Source organism: Patagioenas fasciata, chromosome 4 (assembly GCF_037038585.1).
Source record: "Patagioenas fasciata isolate bPatFas1 chromosome 4, bPatFas1.hap1, whole genome shotgun sequence".
In the NCBI taxonomy this organism is placed as follows: Eukaryota; Metazoa; Chordata; class Aves; order Columbiformes; family Columbidae; genus Patagioenas; species Patagioenas fasciata.
The window spans coordinates 46,541,233-46,563,722 of NC_092523.1; the positions used below are offsets into that span (position 1 = coordinate 46,541,233).

The 22,490-nt window shown below is 39.7% G+C and overlaps 2 protein-coding genes across 2 annotated transcripts; one reads left to right on the top strand and one right to left on the bottom strand.

Annotated features, from left to right (window-relative positions):
- Positions 1-1,549: 1,549 nt before the first annotated feature.
- FGA (fibrinogen alpha chain) lies at positions 1,550-8,373 on the top strand. Its single transcript, XM_065837385.2, has 6 exons — positions 1,550-1,702; positions 3,478-3,606; positions 4,671-4,854; positions 5,157-5,302; positions 6,057-7,137; positions 7,518-8,373. Exons 1-6 carry the CDS (start codon positions 1,652-1,654, stop codon positions 8,225-8,227), a joined length of 2,301 nt encoding a protein of 766 aa, XP_065693457.1. The 5' UTR covers positions 1,550-1,651; the 3' UTR covers positions 8,228-8,373.
- Positions 8,374-10,216: 1,843 nt separating this feature from the next.
- Positions 10,217-17,940, bottom strand: FGB (fibrinogen beta chain). The gene is made up of 8 exons (XM_065837609.2): positions 17,788-17,940; positions 15,999-16,202; positions 14,539-14,722; positions 13,739-13,966; positions 12,998-13,111; positions 12,329-12,451; positions 11,858-12,143; positions 10,217-10,843 (listed from the first exon to the last, which is right to left on the bottom strand). The coding sequence occupies exons 1-8, from the start codon at positions 17,860-17,862 to the stop codon at positions 10,615-10,617; spliced, it is 1,443 nt and encodes a 480-aa protein (XP_065693681.1). The 5' UTR covers positions 17,863-17,940; the 3' UTR covers positions 10,217-10,614.
- Between the last annotated feature and the right edge of the window lie 4,550 nt (positions 17,941-22,490).

Here is a 22,490-nt window from a genome sequence, read left to right on the forward strand (position 1 = left end):
CGAGGTCAGGCTGACAGGTCTGTAGTTGCCAGGGTCAGCTTTGCAGCCCTTTTTGTGGACTGGGGTAACATTGGCCAATTTCCAATCATATGGGACCTCCCCAGTGAGCCAGGACTGTTGGAAGATGATGGAGAGCGGCTTGGCGAGTTCTTCTACTAGCTCCCTCATCACCCTAGGATGGATCCTATCTGGTCCCATAGACTTGTGAGGATCCAGATGGCTCAGTAGATCACCAACTATTTCCTCCTGGAATACAAGGGGTCTATTTGGCTTACTATCTCTGTCAACCACCTCCAGAGATGAGTTGTCCTGAGGGCCACCTGTCTTATTGGTAAAAACTGAGGCAAAGTAGGTATTAAGTACCTCAGCTTTCTCCTCATCTTTGTTAACTACATTTCCCTAAAAGTCTAACAGAGAATGGAGGTTTTCCTTCCTTCAGGCCTCCCGAACGCAGAAAACAAGAGGAGAAGCACAGGAGGGGAGGATAAAAGAGAACCTGAGAGGCTGCTGGTGTGGATCCAAAGCTACAATCAGCTATTTTGAATTAAGTACATTGCACAGTGCCTGAGTCAGGCTTAAACAAGTCCCTCTAAAACAGAATTTAAGATGTTGTAACCTGTAGATGATGGAGAGTTTTGTGAATATCATGCAGTTTTAAAAAGCCAAGAGAAATCTTTAATTCTTTCAACTGATCAGGCCCACATTTGATCAAGTAAAGGTATTATTGCTCATTCCTGCTCACTGTGGTGGCAACTTTTGAGATGAGCAGCATCTCTCAAGTGTGTCTGACAGCCAGGTACAACACTTCACAGTAAGGTTTGTTATAGAGCTTACAGCAGCAGTACATTATCACCAACTGCCACATACAAACCATACCACTTCTACAAACATGTAGGGAGACAGGACTCCTTAGGAAGATTTAATTGTGCTTAACATATTTTCTGGAACATTTTCAAGTGTCACTATGCTATGGTCTTCATGATTATGCATTCATTTCAAACAAATCTTGCTTGATAAAAAAATTATACCATTTGTGTAAGAGACATCATTATGGATAACACATCACGCATTATAAAACATCAGTATGGTCCAGCTGCAAAAATGGATTTAAACTGAGCCTGGCAGTCCTCAGGAACGAATTCTGGTTGATCACCACATGGTCACAGATAATCTGTATCAGCCTTTCTCAGACCAGTACTCTCTTTGCCAGTGGATTTCACAGCAGTGGAACACAGTCACATAGAAAGGGCAAACTTCCTTTTCCAAATATCAACTCTCTGATTATGTGAGATAAATGTGTGTGTCTTCCAGCAGGTAAGTATTGCTGGATCACACCAGGTCCTGCATAGATCTTTGTTGAACAACCAGTTACAAGAAACTAAGCTTTAGATGGATTTTTTTTTTTTCCTGTAATACATGATGTTGCCCTCATGTTAGTGCTGTACAAACTTATCTGGAGCAAATAACATTGGGAACTTGTGCAAGAGGCCTTGGGTAATCACCTAAGGGAGGGGGACATTTGGCATGTTTTGTCTCCAAACAGAAGGGAGCATAATGATTAATCTCAACTTCGCATCAAGGTTTAAATTGCACCAAAAGACTGGTGAACAACATCCTTCCAGTCAGAGTTCTGTTCACAATTCTCCTGAGGATGATATCAATGAAGATCCTCTGTGTGTTGCTGTGCCTCAACTTGGCCTGGGTATGAGATTGCTTATTTGATTCTTTTCATATCTTTCTGTTTTGGAGAGTGAGCTTTTATTTAGTGTTTGTTCATTATATTTATACATTTTGGCTGTCACTGAGCTCATAAAATTCAATGCACACAGGTATGCACCAGCTTACTGCAGCCTCTTCACTGCTGTACCATCATCAGTAGTTCTTGAGTATCCCGCTCTCCAGTTTTGCTTAATTTAGTTTTGCTGAATCTGCCTGGCTTCAGAAGCAGTAAAGCAGATACATTAACAGGAATGCATAGATTCATAGATGATGCTGTAATTGTTAAACCAAACCGACTGGAAGCTAGTGGCTCCAGTCAGTCAGGAATTTTCATATTTATTAAGGTGAATTCTACTCTCCTTTAGATGGCACTTCGGCAGGGTTTTCCACCTACAAATACAATACAATTATACATATTAAAAGAAAAAACAACAATCAATTTTTAGATAATGAAGGAGATAGACTCAATTTTCAACTATACTAATATAACCTTGCTATTTTCTCATTGAGGTCTCAGGCCATAATCTTGTGATAGATTCTGTATGTGTCTCTTTGTGACTGTTTTTCTGAGGAGTGTGAATGTTTCAACAAATGACAGAAACTGTAGAAAGCAGATGTGACAAAACGAAGGCAGTCGTATTGGTTTGTCAATGCTGAAAGAGGACAGATCACCTAAAAGTAAAGTTTCTATTTGTTACTTGTAAGAGGCACTTGGGCCAGACCCTCAGGATGAATCAAACCAACTGATTTTGGTAATGACATTACAGTTCCCCAGGACCAAGGTTCTGGCCCTAGAGACTAGAATTAGGAAAATTCAGAATTAATCTGCCTCAGAATTAATCATTAATCATCATAATAATTAATCATTAATCTTTAGAAACATTAATTATGCTGCTTGAAAAGGACATAAGGTGTGCAAAGGAGTCCAGTCAGACCTAATTACATCTCAAGCCCTAAAACAGGGTTTTCTTTCATGAAAAAGAAAGCAAGAAGGAAAAAAAAAAAAAAAAAATCCAGTGCTTTACTGAGCAATAACACAGTAGGAAACCTTACAGTGGTTTGACTTAGAATTAGCTTGCATATATGCACTTTTGCTTCCCAGGTTTGAAGGAAATCTCAGTATATTTATTTCTTTCCATTAGCCCAGTGGAATCCATCCACCACTGACATGATTAATTTTATTACAATGTTATTAGCTGTCTTGCTTTTTATGCCACGCAAAACAGTGCTGCAAGCTTACAGTTAACAACTGTGATTAAAATAAGAAACACTAATGAGAGTACTTTCTTCATATATATCTTTAAACCAGTTTTGTGCAAACTGAAGGTGGTAGAATGAAAATAGAAATTTAGTAGTATTGCAGCAAATGGAAATAGAACATGTTTGGGATTTTTTTTTAAGTATTGTTTTAACTTATCCTTTTGCAATCTAATGTCAAGTTAATTTTATTTTTAGACACAGAACACAAGATTTCTGTGGAATTACATTATCATCCTATATCCTGTCACCGGCTCCCCACGTAACAGCATTAATTTTAAAAGACGAAAAGCTTTATTCCAACAAAACAAACAAAATCATATCTTACAAGGAATGTCAGGAATTAAATCCTTGCACTGTTCTGTGTGATGCTTTCCAGATGGCTGTAATTTCCACACATCAGCTATGCCATGGAGTGAGGACATCACAGTTACGTTTCTGTTCTCTTGGCAGCTATTTAGTTAATCTCTGTTTTGCTTTCCTCCCTTTTTCTCCTGGCAGGCACAAGATGGAGAGACCACCTTTGAAAAGGAGGGTGCAGGAGTACGTGGTCCCAGGATTGTGGAGCACATGTCCCAGTCCACCTGCCAGTATGAGAAGAATTGGCCCTTCTGTGCGGATGATGACTGGGTGAGCAGTGAGCTCTGGGGGGGGAAAGCAGTGCCGGTCGGGAGGGTGCTCATGGACCTCAGGTGGACCACCACAATGAGTGCTGTGCAGCCAGCATGGGGTTGGGCTTTAGGTCTGAGAGAGGACAGGTAACACTTCATGTCAAGGCAGCCTGGTGAGATCTCCTGTGGGAAAAAAGGAAAGAAAAAATTATGAGAAAAAAAGAGGGAGAGTTTCACAGGGATGCAGAATCAGAAGAGAAAGTAAATCGGGGAAAAAAAAAAAGAAAAAAGAAAAAAAAAGAATGCTCTTCCTCAAAAAAAATAAGAAGGATTTCTTTTCAGAATCTTGAAATTACCCTTTTGGAGTTGGTAAAAGAAAAGCACTGGAAAGAAAGATGTGTGACAAAGAAAAGAAATAGCTAGAAATAACTTACACTTCACTAGTTACTGTTTAGGAAGTCTGACAAAATATTCAGTAAAAGATTAATAATGATTGACTGAATGTGTTTGTGTATGAACTTAACTTGTCTCTCTTGCCTCTTGCCTCTCAGCCCCCCTGTATGCTACATTTATTCAATTAAATATTGGCAAAGAGCTTTAGTCTGCAAGAATATTAAGCTTTTCTGGGGAAAATTTTGCTTAAATAAGTTTGGCTCTGACATCATTGCTCAAACTGGACAATAAACTTCTCCTTACAGCAGCCCTTTGGGAAATATATATATGCTTACACACACACATATATGTATAATTTCAACCCTGTGGAACAGAGGAGAGGGAAAATTAAGGGTTTGCTTGATCCTTCCTTTATGGCAGGTTTCTGAGGGACGCACTTGACTGACATCATACCAGTATCAGAGGTGTAGGAGGTAAGAGATCAGCTCCCAGGCGGCTTGTTCTAAATCACACAAGTCCTTGATGAAATTGTTGGATAACAGGACAGGACATCTGGAGACAAGGAGAAGAATCTTGCCTTATTTTTTTTTAATGACTTTTCAGTGTTGGCCAAAAGTCTGCAAACATAATGTTTAATAAAGGCTTACTCATGAAGATTTTAACACAATTATTTCCCTCTTCCAATCTTAGGGTGTAAAATGTCCATCAGGCTGCAGAATGCAAGGGCTGATTGATGAAACAGACCAAGATTATAGTCAAAGAATAGACAAAATAAAGAAGTTGCTTGCAGAAAATCAAAACAACTATAAAAAATCCAATCGGGTAATTGTGGAAACCATAAATGTACTAAAACCAAACCTGGACAGTGCTCAGAGTGAGTATCTTGCACTCAGTTTTCTTATCCGCTGCTGAATGATTTTTTTTTTTTTGGTGCATAAGCAATATGTAGTGAAAACATATGCTGCACTGGACCTTATTATCAAGAACCAGACTAAACATTCTCTTAACAAGACTCTTAACTGCTAACTAGTGAAAACTAATGTAATTTTTACCTGGTCAGTACTATGAGAAATATGTTCTTAATTACATGTTTTAATTACATATTTTAAAATGTGCTACTCTTTTAGGAAAGAAAATCACACATGCATCTGTAACTCTGATGCATTTCTGTTTCAGAGATTGATGAGAACTATGGTCACGTGTCAGGAGAACTGCGGCGGAGAATTGTGACATTAAAGCAGAGAGTTGTCACTCAAGTGAACAGAATTAAAGCTCTGCAGAGCAGCATCCAGGAACAGGTGGCGGAGATGAAGCGCTTGGAGGTAGGTTATCTACGTAATTTCAATTCTTTCAGAGCTTAGCTACAGAAAGAGCGTCTGTCCATTATATCATACATGGCAAACAGTGCTCCCTCTGGAAGAAAACATGATGGCACTCTGACAGGATCTAACCTGCAGAGGCAAATCCCCTAATGAGTTGATTTCTGTGCAGCCCACAGCCAGTGCCGACGTTAGACCCCATGTTCCTGGGTTGCAGCCAGTTCTTCTGAGGGTAATGCATGCAGAAGTCCTGCCACAAGCAGCAGGTTTGCTCAAAAGCCCATTTTGATCCCTGGATTAGAGATCTGTTTTTTTGGATCATTGGGGAAAGCAGTGGTACCCCCAGGATGGCAGACCTCACAGCAGGGCCATGACAGGCTCTGGGCCAAGTCCGGTGTCTTCCCCTCTACTCGGAGGACCTGTTTCTGTCCCAGTCCCCAGGGAATGTGCCCAGCTCTGCAGCACTTCTTCCAAAACCAGGAAGACACTCCTATGCCCCGAGAATAAAGGGAGCAGATATTGGGAACATGCTACAATGTACTTCTCCATGGAGCTCATGCACAGTGCTATTGCACATGTCATATTTACAGTGGAAATAGAACGAGGGATGATTTCAAAACTGAGCTTTGGAAAAGCTCAGCTGTAGGCGGGAAGTACCAGGGCAGCACCCACCTTTCCCCAGTTCAGTTAAAGGATACACTTGCTTGAGAAGGTCAGGAAAGCTCCCTAACTAAATTATTTCTCTCTGTTTATGTAGGTGGACATTGATATTAAGCTGCGAGCTTGCAAAGGAAGCTGTGCCAGAAGTTTTGATTACCAGGTGGACAAAGAAAGTTATGACAACATCCAGAAGCAGCTTACCCAAGCCAACTCAATCAACTTGCACCCAGAGCTTCAAACAACCACCTTGAGCACACTGAAAATGAGGCCACTTAAGGACTCATATGTTCCTGAGCATTTTAAGCATAAGCCTCTGCCAGAAATGCAAGCTCTGAACATTATTAATAACATCAGGCAGATGCAAGCGGTATTAGAAAGATCAGAAACAGACATAAACCCTTCCCGAGGCGACAGCTTGTATCACGTGGCAGAATCGAGGGGGGATGGACATTCACACACCAGCAAAGTAGTTACTCCTATTCATGAGAGAGGAACCCTTAGTCTGGGAGGCAAAACCTCCTCCATTGTTCGTAGATGCACCAAAACTACCACCAAAAAAATTGTCACTGGCCCTGATGGCCCTAGAGAAGAAGTAGTTGAAAAAATGGTTTCTTCTGATGGCTCAGACTGCTCCTTTTTACAAGGAGCAGGAAATGTTGGAGGGGAAGGGACCACGTACCATGTTAGTGGGACAGGTGACTTGCACAAGCTAGAGAAGTTATTTCCTGAGCTAGACTCATTTTTTACCCCTGACTCTCCATCCACTGCTGGTAGACCCTTTGGTGGATCTAGCAGCATTTCAACTAGCAGCCACACAGCTGGCACAGGCAGTAGCCACTTAGGTACTGGAGTATCCACTCATTCAGGGACTTACGAGGGGAAAGGCAAATTTACAGACTTAAGAGAGGATGAAGAAGATGACTTTGGAACACTTCACCTTCAGCCTTCTGGATTCCCATCTGGCAGTGCAAGTCACTCCAAGACTGTAGTGACCAGCGCCTCTTCTAGTTTCAACAAGGGAGGCTCCACTTTCGAAACCAAATCACTAAAGACCCGTGAAATAACTGAGCAGCTAGGTGGGGTGCAACACGATGAGAGTGCAGAGGATATCCCAGACTTTCAGGCACGCAGCTTCAGACCATCAGGAGTGAAGCAAAGGACACCCAACACTGGGAAAGGTACACAGGCATCACAGAAGTAGTTATTGAGGTAGTGGAGCCAAACTCCATCCATAACCAAACTGACACATTGGTTTTAGATACTGCAGTACAACAGTGTGATGATAAGATGCAAGCACTGTGTCTGTTTGTTGCCACCTCAAAAAGAAAAAAAAAAAATAGTTCATTAATACTTGGTATTACATAGACAATTCACATATTAAGAAGTCTGTAAATTTTTCTTTTCTGAATTATTTTTAATGTTGCCTGTCATTTTACCTAGTGTAGTCCAAGACATGTCTAACAATTTTCATCAGAGCTATGGGTACTTGGATTCCTCTGAACTTTTTATTAAATTTTGCTGATAACTCCTGTCAAACCAGCTCAACTTTTTTTTTTAGACTGTGATGATATCCGCCAGAAACACACTTCTGGTGCCAAAAGTGGCATTTTCAAAATCAAGCCAGCGGGATCCAATAAGGTTTTGTCAGTTTATTGCGACCAAGAGACCACTCTGGGAGGATGGCTATTGATCCAACAGAGAATGGATGGATCAGTGAATTTTAACCGGACCTGGCAAGACTACAAGAGAGGTTTCGGCAGCGTGGATGGCAGAGGGCGAGGAGAGTTCTGGCTGGGCAATGAGAACATACACTTGCTGACTCAGAACGACACTCTCCTCCGGATAGAGTTAGAGGACTGGGATGGAAACGCTGTGTATGCAGAGTATATTGTACAGGTAGGGTCTGAAGAAGAAGGCTATGCCCTTGCCGTGTCCTCCTACGAAGGGACCGCCGGGGATGCGCTGATCACCGGCTGGCTGGAGGAGGGCTCCGAATACACGTCCCATGCCCAGATGAGGTTCAGCACCTTTGACCAGGACCAGGACCACTGGGAGGAGAGCTGTGCGGAGGTGTACGGGGGTGGCTGGTGGTACAACAGCTGCCAGGCAGCCAATCTCAATGGAATTTACTACCCGGGGGGCCACTATGACCCCAGGTACAACGTTCCTTATGAGATCGAAAATGGTGTGGTCTGGCTGCCATTTAGAGCCTCTGACTATTCCCTCAAAATTGTAAGAATGAAAATCAGGCCCATAGAAACACTGTAGAGAGACAGGCTTTTAATATATATCTTACGACTACCAGTTGAAAATTTTTTTTCATATATATACATGATGTACCATTACCCTGTGAATCTGAAGGCAACTGGACACATCTGTGGCTTAAAAATAAACACTGAATAATTATTAAAAAACCAGTTTTTTCATCTTATTTATAACTGACAAGCTTTTTCAAAGAAATATTGATTTTGAAACCCTTTTTATATAAACTTTGTGTACCTCTTTGACTATGTCTTTGTCTCTGTCTATGTCTATGTTTTTGGCAGCTCACACCTTGACTGGAGATCAGAATATTTACAATTTGAATTATTTACTTTGTTTAAGAGTGTTTAAGAAGAGTTTAGAAGCAAGTTCACCACAAGCTTCTGCCTCCATTAATATGAAACGTGGAAGTCTGTTTGATTTTGACAGTCACACTGCTGGGCCATGTCCTCTCATTTCCATTTTGAGGGGAGCAAAACAGCGGCAGGAGCCAGTTCTCAGTTAGAGCTGAGAGTGGTTTGGTTTCTCACTGTTGCCACAAATATAACATGGAGTACACTTTGACAAATGATACAAGCATTTTAGGACTGATTTTTAAGGACCTCCTAAGTTTTGATTTTAGAAATATAGAAGTAGAGTTTCCATCCCATTGATGAATTCTAGGAAGTTTGCCACGCATACTTTGGCTTCAAAATAAAAAGTTCACGGTAACTTATTAAAATACAACTCCCAAAACAAGATATGATTTCCTAGTGGCCACTAAAAGGTAATGACTGTAACCAGTTCAAGACAGATGAGGAGCACCTGGATGGCTGTAGTATGTTTCCTTGCTTTAGAATGTTTCTCGGCACGTGTCAAGCAAAGATTCTTCTACGGATAAGGGCTTTAAATCAGCAACTTGCTGACAGTGTATGGTGAGGATTTTTTAGCAAAATGCTGGCTGCATGGAAAAACAGTTATATTGGTTGTACACTTACACAAGAGCAGGGTGTATTTACCTTTATACCTCATGACATAAAATTTCACAACTATTTACTCTGTTCAATATTTCTGTTCTTCTGTTGAGAAACAAGCATGAGCAAACTTTGTTGCCTCCAATCTCACTGGCCAGTATGTTTCATACCATTTAACAATATCAACAAATACTGACAAAGCAGCTTACTTTTAGCCTTTTTTTCCATGCTTCTCAAACACAGTCATTGTCTAACATTTTTGGAAAGCTTGTGCAAGAGCACAGACATCTCTACAGGCATGTGTGGAGAAGTGTCCATGTTTTTGGAAATGGCACGTCTACTTCATACCTTGTGTTTTTGTTCCCTGGTCTCAGTGGAAGCCTGCCTGTGGGTATACTGAATATTTGTGTTTATGTAGTGAGATACCACCATGATGTCTCCTCCTTGTTTTCCTGGTCTCCAAAGGCTAAATCAACATGAGAGGTTTTAGATGGGAATCCGTCTACCACTCATGATCTGGGTCCCCTCTTTTGCATAGGAAGGTAGGACAGTCCCCTCTGAGAGACGGCTGATCCTGCCTACCAGGGTTGGAAAGTCCTGTCTTTGGGACAACTTCTGCTCCTGGCTGCAGAGGGAGCCTAGACCATTAGTTTTTATGGAATACCCAATCTCCACCTACCATATGACTGGAGTCACTAATTGCTCTAGTCCCACAGCTGTGACTGTGTGAAAGATATACCAACCAGGCCTTCTAATACTGTATTTTATTATATGATAAAAGGATGTGGGATGGTGGAAGGGATATTATGAGGCACAGTATGTGAGTCAGGTCCCAGGAAAGGGCGTATTTTACACAGCACCCAGGATTTAAACTCACTGATATTCTACCCATTTGTTAGATACCATATTTTCACTTCTCAACTGTTACACAGGTAGTAACTACTTTTTTGACACAAAAGAAAGAGATCATCCCTTTTTTGGTGGAATGTGTTTGCTTCTCCCTGGATAATGCATAAATATTTAGAAATCACATAAAGAAAACTTTAGTTTTAAGGCTTTATTTAATTTTTATTTAATTTTTAGAAAACATTTTAAAATAATCCTCTCCCTCTTCAAATGTGGTATAGAAATCCTTTGTAAAAGAGTGAAACAATTTGGGGTTTCTTTGTTTGTTTGTTTTTCTTTTTATCAGTGTTACTCTATACTTGTGACTTCTGTCTTATGAACAAAAGAAAAATTGAACAAAATACACTTGTGGGTTATTTTCATCGGCCAGATTTTGATTTACAGTTGATGTGGCTTTTCACTTCAGGTCATAATATGCTTGTAAATGCATATTTGGTTCTCATATACAAACACAAGCCTGAATACTGTGCCTAAAAAGATAACCATGTACAAATATTAAAAGAAAAACCCTGATTCTGTACATTTCAACAATAGCTAATGTGGGAAGTATGGCCTGATTTTCATGCTCATCTTCTTCATTGAATACCACGACCCCTTCCAGTTCATCCATACGACACCATCATCTGTACCATGTTTGGCCATATCCCAGCTGTAGGTCCCTCCCCAGTAGTATCTGCCATTGGGGTTGGCTGAGTGGCAGCGGTTGTACCACCATCCACCACCATCTTCTTTGGAGCACTGTTTTCTTGGATCTGAAGTTAGCCTGATGAGGGAAAATGAAGTGTTAATAGTGACAGATGAACAGTAAGTAGATCAACAGAGTACCTAGACCTGCCCCAGTACTGGAATTTTCAAACCATAATAAACATTTAAAATCCTCTCTGATCTTTCTGTAAAAGATTGACCATCACAAGTGTGTGCTACACAGGGCACTTGGAAGGTGAAGCAGCTAAGAAAAACAAGTAAAATTTTAGCTGCATCTCTTTAGGAATGTCATTTTAGTTTATCAATTGATAATTACAATTACTTGAAGTTCATAATGATGATTGCAATATCAATGCAATTTAAAGATATAAAACAATGACAAATGTATGTCTTCCCCAATCTAAATGATTCCTATATTCATGAATGTGTGATCAAGTATTAAGGTAAAGGCACAGCACACAGTTTAGAGATAAATTATGTACTTTAGAATTGAGCTGATGTCTTCTAAGTAGGCAGAACTTTATTTTTTTTTTTAAATAGGACATGCTGCCTTTTCTCTTTCCTCATGACCCATGTCTTACAGAAGTGAGTACCAATATTCCTACTCAAGCAAGACAGTGTCCTCGGTACTGCCACCCTCAGTCTCTGACGAGGAATATATTGCATCCAAATCTGCTGATGTGTCAATAGTAACGTAATTCATGGAATCAATAAAACTTAGTCCGTTTGCTTCTTACTTGGCTGTGGAGCAGCACTAGCCTAGCATATAGTTTTATTTGCCCTTGGCTATGCCAATTCTGCCTTTGGCTACACCAAGGAAATGATGAGGATATTTGGCTGGTAACTTGCAGGGAGAAAATGTATTTTAAGATACTATGAACTGTTGTGAAAGGTAACAGAAAAACAGAGAAATATTGTATATTCAGTTCTGTTTTAAGCAGAGACATGCAGCCTGATAATTAATTTTTTAAAAATCATAGAATCATTTCAGTTGCAAGAGACCCTCAGGATCATCCAGTCCAACCATAACCTAACCTAACTCTAGCACTAAACGTCTAATGCAAGTACGTACCATCCATCATTGTCTCTATCATAAGTACTGAAGTACATGCCATTGTGAATTGTCATTGTCCTGTTTTCTCCATGCAGCTGTGAAGCTCCTTCCATTAGAGCATTGCCTGCAGTGCCTTTGTAGTTACTAACTGAAAGCTGATACTTGTTTCCTTCGTTCTGTATGGTGAAACCTCCGTAATGAGCTGACACTTTATCACCATTCCAGTCCTCCATTTCAATTAAAACTTCGGTGGGCCCTATTTTAGTAAGCTGGCTGATCTTGTCATTTCCAAGCCAATATTCACCTGAGAAGCAACAAGTGAGAGCTCTGTGAAATATACTTCACAATATACTTCAAGGTAACTTTATGATTTGCCTATAGGTCTGCCAAAGTGGATCAATTAATTTTAAAAAATCAAAGAGCTTCAAGAAATACAAGAAAACAGTCTGAGTAAGAAGAGCTCTTCATGTTTCATACTCAGTGTTTTACCTGGTGTATCACAGTAGTTCTTCCCTCCACTCTTCGCAACATTTCCAAATCCTTTTTTGTATTGATCCCATACTCTTCCAAAATTGACACTGCCATCCTGGCGGTTCTGAATCAAAGTCCAGCCTGCGGAAGTGACAGTATTTAGATTAAATCGCAATTAAGGAAGGAGCATGAAATGTCAAGATACAGCCCTTCTATCTTCATGTCAAGACAAACCAAGCATATGGCTTTCTTGCAGCAGGTCTGTGTTTTCACTGCTTATCAGCTCAGCCTTGTCATTTTTGCTCACCATCAAGTAGCTCCTTGCTTCATAAGGAAAGGTGGAAAAAGCAGAACTTGAAGGACTGCCCTGGTCTTTTGTCAAGTGCATTGTAGTGGGGTAGAGAAATGAGCCAGGCCCTCCTTGCCCACCCATACGCTGTCCATTCTAGTCATAGTAAAGTATGGTTTTATTTACCAGCCCATCCCAGCAATTTATTTCCATTGTCATTGTAGAAGTACCCTACTGTGCATCTGAAGATGACCAACGAGACTTTTATGAATAAGTCAGACTTAATTATCAAGTAATTACTAAAGTTATAACTCCATATTAATGTGTACAAAATGAAAATTACATTTTGTTGTAGCATCTAAATTAATATATTAACAACATAGTTATTTCACACTAACCTCCATTATCTGTTTCCATGTCACAGTATACTCTGTATGGTCTGCTGAAAGGATCTGGCTGGATGAGGTACATTTCAGATACCTCACCTCCCTTTCTGATAATATCCTCACATTCTGCAAAAATAAACCAAAGACACTGTTACTGAAAGAGCTCTGAACTTCTTCAATAATCTTATCCTTCAGTTTGCTGATTATAAGGGAATAATTTTATATCCATATATGTATATATAAATATATAAAACTCTACTTTCATTTTGATTCCTGTGACATATCATGTGAAAGAACCAAGGAAGAAAGAACAGTGCACTTGCATTGTTCTATTTTTGCATATAGGAATTTCTAGAAGTTCAACCTGAGTGATGGAAGACTGTGTATTTTCCAATTACTTTTTGAACTAGGTAAGTCTGTGAAAGAAGAACTTTTCTTGATTGAAAAAATCAAGGGTACAACTATGCTAGTCAAAAATGTACCACCTCCACCTTACAAAGACCCTGAAGTATGTATTTCTTTAAAATGGTGCTGACTACTAATGAAGATTGATACTGGGTAAGAGGACCAGTCTGACCAGTACAGGCATCCATAAAATACTTTTTTTCTTTTAGGATCACGTTCCATCTTTTCTGCTACCCTAATCAAAGACACAGGTTTCTGAGGAATGTTGACACCAACTGAACAAAGCATCTATCAATTTGCACAATGATATAAATGGGAGAAGAGATCTCTTTGTAGTTAAATGGATACCTTTGCCTGAAACCACTGGAATATTACAGGAAACAACACATGGGGAACGGCAGTAGTCCACCTGGGTTGCAATGGCATTTTCCAGTTTTTGTATTTTTTTGTGTAAAGAATCCACGACAGCACGAAGGACCCTGAGACTAGATGGGATGTTATTGTCCAGATTATCCTTTATATAATTATAATGCAATTCCACTTCTGTGTTGTACTGAGAAAGTATATCATCATTGTCTAGAAAGCAAAGAGATAAAAAGCAGATTAGTTTTCAACACATTTTGCAGCTATGAAATAATGAAGAGCAATCTGTAAGCACAATTTGGGAAGCCCCCTCTTTCCTTAGTGGGGAGGAACGATTTTGCTTATCTTTCCACAATGTGCAAAACCTATGCAGAGATTCTCAGGAAAGTGTTACATGTGTATAGTTATTTCTTTGCTACCTAGTAGATATGTCAGTGGTGCTATACTCCACAATGACCGTCATTCCAGGGAGCCATGGTGCCAAGCCAGGAGGTGGGTATAAAGGGATTGGATGGACACAAGAAAGCAGGTAAGGGGAGAACACACAGCCCGTATGTTTAGAGGCTTCATATGAATCTTGCCTTAGTATGAGATCAATTCCTTCGCCTTTTTGAAAAGTTTTTTAAAGATTTAAGATGACACGGTCATGGAACACCACTTTGCTAAGTATTCCACTGTATTTTTAATTTTTTTTTTTTTTTAGGAAGTCCCACTAACAAATAACGGTAGCAATGCCAATAGAACTGTACTACTGTTTACAACAATAATTCATAGAAATAGCATACCTTTTCTTTGTTTTTGCCTCTTTACCAGCTTATCATCTAGAACAGTGATGTATTCATAGAAAGTTGTAGAGGTTTCAGACAATTTGCTCACTTTGTCCTTCAGATCATGAACAACAGCTTTCACATTTTTTTCCTGTTTTACCAGTGTAGTTTGCAGCTCACATCCAGTTGGACACAGCACTCCCTTAAAAAAAAAGATAAAAAGGGCTGTGAGTAAAAGTCCAGATAAAAACTTCCTAATCCCACCAGTGAATGACCATACCTCTGAACACACTGAATAGTCAGTAACATGAGACCAAATATTTAGGCATCCAGATAAAGACTCAAGACATTCAACTTCAAAGAAGAAGCTGTAGTCTGAAGGGCAGGAAGGAGCTCTTTTGTTGAAGCTCTTAGGAAATGCTCTCCCTCTTCACACTTTCTTGGCCCTCTGCTTTTCAATTTTCTGCACTGTTAAATGTCCATGTCCATGGTGTTAAGCTACCCGAACTACAATTAAAGTCTGTCAGGAACTACCTGATGCCTGTGCATGTTTATATCTGCCCCTTTCCTCCTTCACCAGCCCCAGAGAATCAACCACGTCCTCTATGCATTGTTGTACATATCACTCATATGAAATGACCAACAGCTTTTCAATAAAAAATTATGATCTTGAGAAGCTGAGCAGTAGTGCTTCTGCAACAAGCACTGTACCATAAAGGACAACAGTGTTTTAAACAGAGTTGGGAAATTCTGGAGTCCCGTGAGACCCAAAATACCCAGGCAGTGGTGGGTCTCTACCACAATCATGCATTCATTAAGCTTTAGTAGACTTCATTTGTCAGAAACCTCCACACTCAAATTTGCTCTCAGACACTGAGATGCCTCTACACACCATCGCAGCTTGCATTTTCTGGCAGAGAGCACAGCAGGGACAGTGTGATGGACCACCGCAGGGCAGCGAGGAGCATGCTAGACCTCACCGTACATGCACACTCTTCTGCAAGAGCTGAGGCAATTACTGACGGTAGATTATAATTACGGATTGAAACAAGTTTTAAGACAGACACAGGAGCTGTTTTTTGTTTTTTTGGTTTGTTTTTTTTTTTTATTTTGATGCCTAGGGCTCCTTGAGATTATCTGAAATTCAAGCCAGTGCTTTTGCAGAGGTTTTTTTGTCCTTTTTTGTAGTTGCCTATGCAAAGCAGCAGGGAAAGCTCAGGCTAACCCACAGATACTTCCTTTCATCACTTATGGTTCAAATCTCATCTCTCCATCTTCACCGTAGGCTGTCTGACTGTGACCAATCCCACAGACTGTGTGGCATTACTCTTCTGAATTCAGTCCTACTAAACTCAAGTACAAAGAAGCAAAGTTGCACTGCTTTAAATGAATGACCATCCTTATTTGGCAAAGAAAACTCCATTTTGGGTACACGAGAAGAAAAGGACAGCGTGCTATCAGCTGCATCAGAGACCCACCAGCTCATCCAGAGGATGCTTGCAGCCACCAGCGTCGGGGTAGATGATGCGTTCTTTCTTGTCACCCGGCTTCACCCGCTTTGGGGGCCGGGGCTGGTACCCACTTCCACTGATGGGAGGTGCCACAGGTCGGAGTGTGGGGGTCGGTTCCCGCCTTTTGTCCACGGGTCGGTGGCCTCGAGCCCCGGGCTGAGGGTTCTCGTCCTGCAAAGCCAGGGGGAGAGGAAACTCTCTGAATCTGGGATTGCTATTGAAAAATGTGATGCACAGGGTGGAGGCATCTGTTCAGTACTCTTTAGTATTTCACACAGTGTGGAAAGCCATGGAATGGAATGAAGGAAGCAAAAATGGAAATATTACGCTATATAAAAGTCACTGCTATGACCTCCCTTGTAAGACTAGTCACATTCCCTCTACCTAGATACAGACAAACTAAAAAGCCCTCACACGAAAGCAAAACAGTATTTCAATAGTTCATTCTGACAAAGGAATAAAGTTTATATAGATCAGCACCACTAAACACCAGGAATCTTGAAGCAGTATGATACAAAAAAAAAAAAAAAAATCATTAGACATTCTTTGGGCTAAGAAGAATATTCAGCATCACGTTATCAGCACCCCAATATTTCATTGGGCTACAGGAAAATTTGTAATGTCTCAGAAAATCAGACCACAGTCAAATGCATCATCATGTCTCAGGTTACACGCCAGCTATTAACAGACAGAATTCAGAAAGCATTCAATAACATCTCTCAGGGTAGGTTTTTAGAGCTTCTTCTGATGCATACATTCCCCATTACTGCCAGAAACAGGAAAGTCTTAGGCTGAGCAAGGAAAACAGGTCTGGTCTCTAAGCACTCGCTGAAATGAAACCATCTGAATTAATAATTGTTTGAACTACTGAATAAAAGTCTTCTGTCATCTCCTATCCCACCCAGACTTAGCTACGAATAACAAAAATTTGTAAGGATCCAGCATGAGAGGCTTCAAGTAATTTCAAAAGTAGGCAGCATACAAATCACAAAATCGCTCAAAATGATTTAGCATCATAGTCTTAGCAGTAGTCAATGTACAGACACAAACACACAGATTGTATAACAGAAAATAATCTCATTTCTGATCACCCTGACCCATTTCATTTTTGCAGGAATTTTCAAAATATGAAAAACTGAGATTCTAAATTGTATTTTCTGTTAAAACATTTGACTTAAACAAAACCAAATATAGGTTAAATTGTTATTTTAAATTGATCCTCATTGCTTGCTTTTTTGTTTAACAATTGTTACCTCTTCATTTTGAATGTAAAGCTATATGAACTGGCAGTTATTTTTTTCAATGATTGTTGAAGCTGTAGAAAAAAATTTACTGCCTTTGAGACAGGACACAATCAACTGTACACTTTTACTCCTTTGCACCTGACAAATTAATTGTCTGTAACATCATATGTCAACATAGCTAAATTAATATCCTTAAATAAATTCAGCTAGATAACTAATCTTACCATCATACATTCATCATTGTCTACAGAGAAATAAAAGAAATAGGAAGAAAATATATCCAAACACAGCAAATAACTATTGAGCACTTATACACAATGAAGAAATAACACAAAGGTTATTTCTCTGAACACCTGAAGTAGAAAAAGAACATGAACTGGATCATACCTTCTACCTTAGCTAAGTCACAAGTAAGTCATGCATACAATTAAATGAAATTAATGGTTTCTACTACTACCACTATTATTATTATCATTATTATTGTCATTATTAATTATGATCAGTATTACAACCTCATCATCATAGTCAGTAACGCCTTGGGATTTAACATAGGAAACGCAGAGCAGGAGCAGCAGGAGTAGTTTCATGGTGCTGGCTTGCTGAAGCAGCTCAGTGACCTTCTCCCACCAGTAGCTCTGACAGGGAGAAGTCCTCTCTGTTCTGATATATATAGGCGACAATTCTCATTTCCCAGCTTGACAGTGATAGGACCAACCCTTCTGAGCAACCACTCTATCTCTGTTAATAGTCAACCTTTCTCTTTCCTGCATGCCTGCATACATTTGTTGTTGAGTAATTTCTCTGGACAACTCTTATCTACATGTCCCAGAGACCTCTATTGATGCTGGCATCAAATAGATGTTTAATCCTTAGAAGTACCTCTTGCTCAGATTACACAAGCTTACTATTTTCTCAAAAATCACAAGTCTTCTAAAACAGCTGAAAAGGTGAACATCCAAAGAAAAGAAACATCACTAGATGTCACAGTCTGTGACATCTTTTTTTTTTACTCCATGCTAAAAATTTCAGTGTTTCAGAAATATATTAAATTTTATTTAAACTCACATAATACAGATTGCTACATTCTTCTAAATACTCCTGATGGTGCCTGGATAGGTATGTGAGCCTTTGAGTCTCTTTAAGTACAAGATAAAAAAGAAATTATTATGCTCATTATATTAATAATTTAGTGAAAACATTGTTTAGCTCTAATTAAAGATCAGATTAATATTGTAAGCATAAAATTATGCTATTCCCTTACTTTAGAAATATGAAAATGTCATTGGATCAAAATAACTAAGTTTTACATATTAATTTGCTGGTTTCCTTTTTAAAATATAAAGTGTATGTGTCACGAACATTATTTAAATATTTTAAAACAATACGGCATGAAGTTATTTCTAATCACAGTGGAGTACTCAAACATGCTTTCTGATGCTTTAGAAGAATACGGCTCTCATATTAGCAGAGTTTTAACATTTCAGTGTCTGCATGACCTTTGATTTTCTTGTGTGTTATAAATTATCATAATATCCTGAATTAAATAAAATATGCTGAGGGTTAGCACACCATTCTGAAGTCAGTCATGTCAATGTCTGAAGACATGGAGAGATGCAAACCATGGGCTGAGGTTCCATTTCAAAGATCAGCTGGATGGAGTGGGAGATTTTGTGATAAACAGAGATGGGAACAGCTAAAATTGCTTGGTTTAGGCCTTTTTTCCTGTATTTGTGCTGTTGTCAGACTTCTTGTAAACTAAATGGCGATTCCCGAAATATGCAAACTGTTTAACCTGACTGATTTAATTATTAAACAGCCTGGACCGAAATCAGCATGGCTCATGGAGCTCTTCACTAGATTTGACTCCTTACATGAGGACACCACTGACACCATAGGATTTGGAAGAACACAAAGTTCTCACTACAGTCATTAAAGAAATCTGCCTACGGCCAAAACTGACATTGTTAACATGTTATTTCCAATTAAAGATGCTAGTCAAGATGTGTTCACTGATTCTGGGCATCTCCCTACCTTAAATCCCATTTTCTCCCCATGTAGCTATGATGGAAGTTCGGTCACCCTCATCTTACATATAATGAAGTGACATAGGGATGCTGAACCCTTACCCAGGGCTTACAGGTAGCTCATGGTACAGTGGAACTAAAACAAGGTCTCACTAGTTGTGAGATAGGAACTTACCCTTAAATTATCCTGGCTCAGCCCAAGTAAATTTTAATAAAGTGTACATTATTTGTCCTAAATCCATTCTGAAGCCATCACTATGTTCTGCAGTAACTTATGGTGTCCTTCTTCAGACACTAAATACTCTTCACCATGTATGAAGAAGCAGTGACTGTGTCTGTGCAGAGCGTGTCAAGGACTGGATGATGGCAGTTGGTGTGGGGGCCATCGAATTTGCTGCAGAGTCCCAGCATGGGAAAGCCCCAGGTTTCATCTGCCTGCAGATGGGATTTCCCCTTTGAAACTCAGCCTTTGACCCTCCCAGCTCCAATACTCTTCACTGGCTTCCCCAGGAGAGTTGGGTGGTTGTGTCTCCCTGGGAACTTACCAGAAACAACACATGTATGTCATATCACAGCAGGTTTGTGGCTTCATGTCAAATGAGCGGATGCCCCAGGACAGGGACTGTGCAACCACTCATCTGGAAAGTGAGGCCTTGTCTACGCTGCAAAGGTTTTGTCAGGGGAGTTTTATGAGAAAACAGACAGACAAACAAACAAACAGTCCAAATCTGGAACTGCAAATGTCTATGTATGTAGAAAAGCATTTTGGCAGCAGAACTTAATCTACATTAGTTAGCATGCTGGTTATGAGATGTGATTTTTCTCTTGTGCCTGCAACCATTACAGTTAGGCTGACAATTTCTAAGAACTGAATGAAGGTTTATGAACAACGAAAACCATGGCTTAAATTTCTTTTAGAAATACTACCAATGAAGCTTTCTCTTCAAAACAGTGCACCTCATCTTTTTTCCTTCATAGTCCCTCCTCCAACTCATACGGTTAATGAGAAGCTGTTCCCGGACTTGACGTGGTGGTGACACCACAGTGCACCTGCTATTTGGAACTGTAATAATACAACATGGACGGGATTGTGTTCCAGGACATCCCTTTGTACAGTATTTTTGTACTGAAAGGCACTTACGGGCAGAGGTGGATGTGTGTGTTTTCAAGAATGACTATTTGCTGACTGGCCCCCATGTTTGTTGTGTCGACCTCTGTGCCAGTGGTGCAACCTCTTTACACAAACCCTTGTCAGACGAGTCACGGTCGCTGGATCACAGATCTTCAGAGCTGAATGTGCCCCTGAGTCTTAGGGTGGGGGAACAGAACCTTCCTGGGCCACAACAACCTACAGTGTTTACTAAATTAAATTTTAAAATAGCAGTTGATTTTGAAATGTCCTTTTAAACAACTAGTGGTGTAATAGTGTCCTATTATGAAAAGAATACTGTAAACTTAAATGTTGACCTCTGGTGAGATGAACATCCTCATTTCTTCCTTTTAATGGTAACAAATATTACTACAAAGGTTTCTCATAAATGAGAATTAATGCTATCTTCTTGTTCTGGGAGCAAGTAAGTTCTTAAATGTCAACAAGTGGAGCTGTTCACTTTGGCCTTCAAACAGCACTAAAAGCACATGCAACCTATCAGTCACCTTCTTTATAAGGATAAATAGAAAATTACATAGTTTGTTATTTCCAGAATCACAGATGTAGCTAACATGCAAGAAGGCATTGAGCAGCTGCATATAACAAAAAAAGTTAATAAAGTACATATGCTAGTTGATACTGCTGAAATGATTTATTGAAGTGCTGGGACTAAATTTCACCTTAGAAAAATCTTTTTTAAAAAATGAAATCATTACAGAGGTTAATTTGTCCTCTGATTTTCTAAAGCATTACAAGGACATCAAGAATTTAACTGAGATCATAAATTTCTGATGGGAATGTTTACTTGTAAAAAAATGAGAACTACAGGGCCAGGGTGAAGACTACTACTAATAATATTAAACAGCACATAAGAGTAACGTTTTCTTACACAATATAAATGGAGAATTTTTTTCCTAGACTGCCACGAACATCCATATTTCAAATTTGTATTCCTTTAAAAAGGCAATAAAAAAATCTGATTTCTTTCAACAGACAACAGAAATCAACTGTATCATGATATTTTATACGTTGCCAGAGATTAGCCCTTAAGCCGTTTCCACACATCAGATAGACCAGTCACTCAACCAGTCAGTCACTGGATACACATGATGCTGTGTGTAAACTTAAAAAAAAAAAAAAAAGTTTGAAATCCCTTGCCTCCAATATCACTTTTAAAATCTTGTGTATCTTCAATCTCACATCACTAGCTTGGGAGGACACAAGAGATTTGCCCCTTTTTGACACACTGCCCTGTGGAGTTTGCACTCTAACTTGCAAGTTAAGCAAGGACAGATGATGCTCCTGCTCAAGGTGCTGTGCTGACCTCTACTGAAGGCTCTGAAACCAAACAGGGATCCCCAGCATCACCAGTGGGACTACTGAAATAGGTCCTCATGTTAAATGTGGCTGGCTGGCTAGGATTGAAACCAAGCTGGCAATGCGCCTCTGCCATTAGTGGCATGAAGTAACGGCCATCTCAGCCCCACCTCAACCCCAGATCAGGGACTGGGAGTGGAAGCCACCTGGAGCATATTTCTAGTTATCACTGTGTCTCAAATAACTAAATATAAACCACCAGTACAGCTGCCGGAAACGATCCATCATCTCCAGAAAAAATAAGATATTGTAATTATGTCAAGCAGGCAATTTGTCTGTCAGAAATAATCCCAGGCTAATGCCACCCTGTGGCTAACAGAGAGGACATGTTTGAACCAACAGATGTTGCACTGGATTATTTTTAGCCCAAATCAGTTTGCAGAGTGCTCACAGCTCAGGCACACAGACTGACGTAGTAAGTGGCTGGTGTAGTGATGAAGAAGAGCAATGTGATGGCGGGTCTGCAAAAGATGTGCACATCAAATCCCAGCTTTAGACTCAGGAGAACAAGACATCTTGAACTCAAGAGCAGATGAGTGTGTATGTGAAGAAAGTAGATGTCTATTTGCAATTGTCACATATATTTTGGTTATTCTGCTTATGAAGGCAAATGAAAAATCTGTCAGAGTATCAGGATAATTTTGAAAATAACTGTAACCTCTGC

Bases quoted from the DNA above. Each gene is read 5' to 3' on its own strand.
- FGA (XM_065837385.2), top strand. From the start codon at position 1,652: ATGATATCAATGAAGATCCTCTGTGTGTTGCTGTGCCTCAACTTGGCC. The intron at 4,855-5,156 runs GTGAGTATCTTG...TTTCTGTTTCAG, and splicing joins AAACCTGGACAGTGCTCAGA to AGATTGATGAGAACTATGGT. The intron at 7,138-7,517 runs GTACACAGGCAT...TTTTTTTTTTAG, and splicing joins GACACCCAACACTGGGAAAG to ACTGTGATGATATCCGCCAG.
- FGB (XM_065837609.2), bottom strand. From the start codon at position 17,862: ATGAAACTACTCCTGCTGCTCCTGCTCTGCGTTTCCTATGTTAAATCC. The intron at 14,723-15,998 runs GTGGGTCTCTGA...TTTTTTTTTAAG, and splicing joins AGCATCCTCTGGATGAGCTG to GGAGTGCTGTGTCCAACTGG. The intron at 13,967-14,538 runs GTATGCTATTTC...TTTGCTTTCTAG, and splicing joins GAGGCAAAAACAAAGAAAAG to ACAATGATGATATACTTTCT.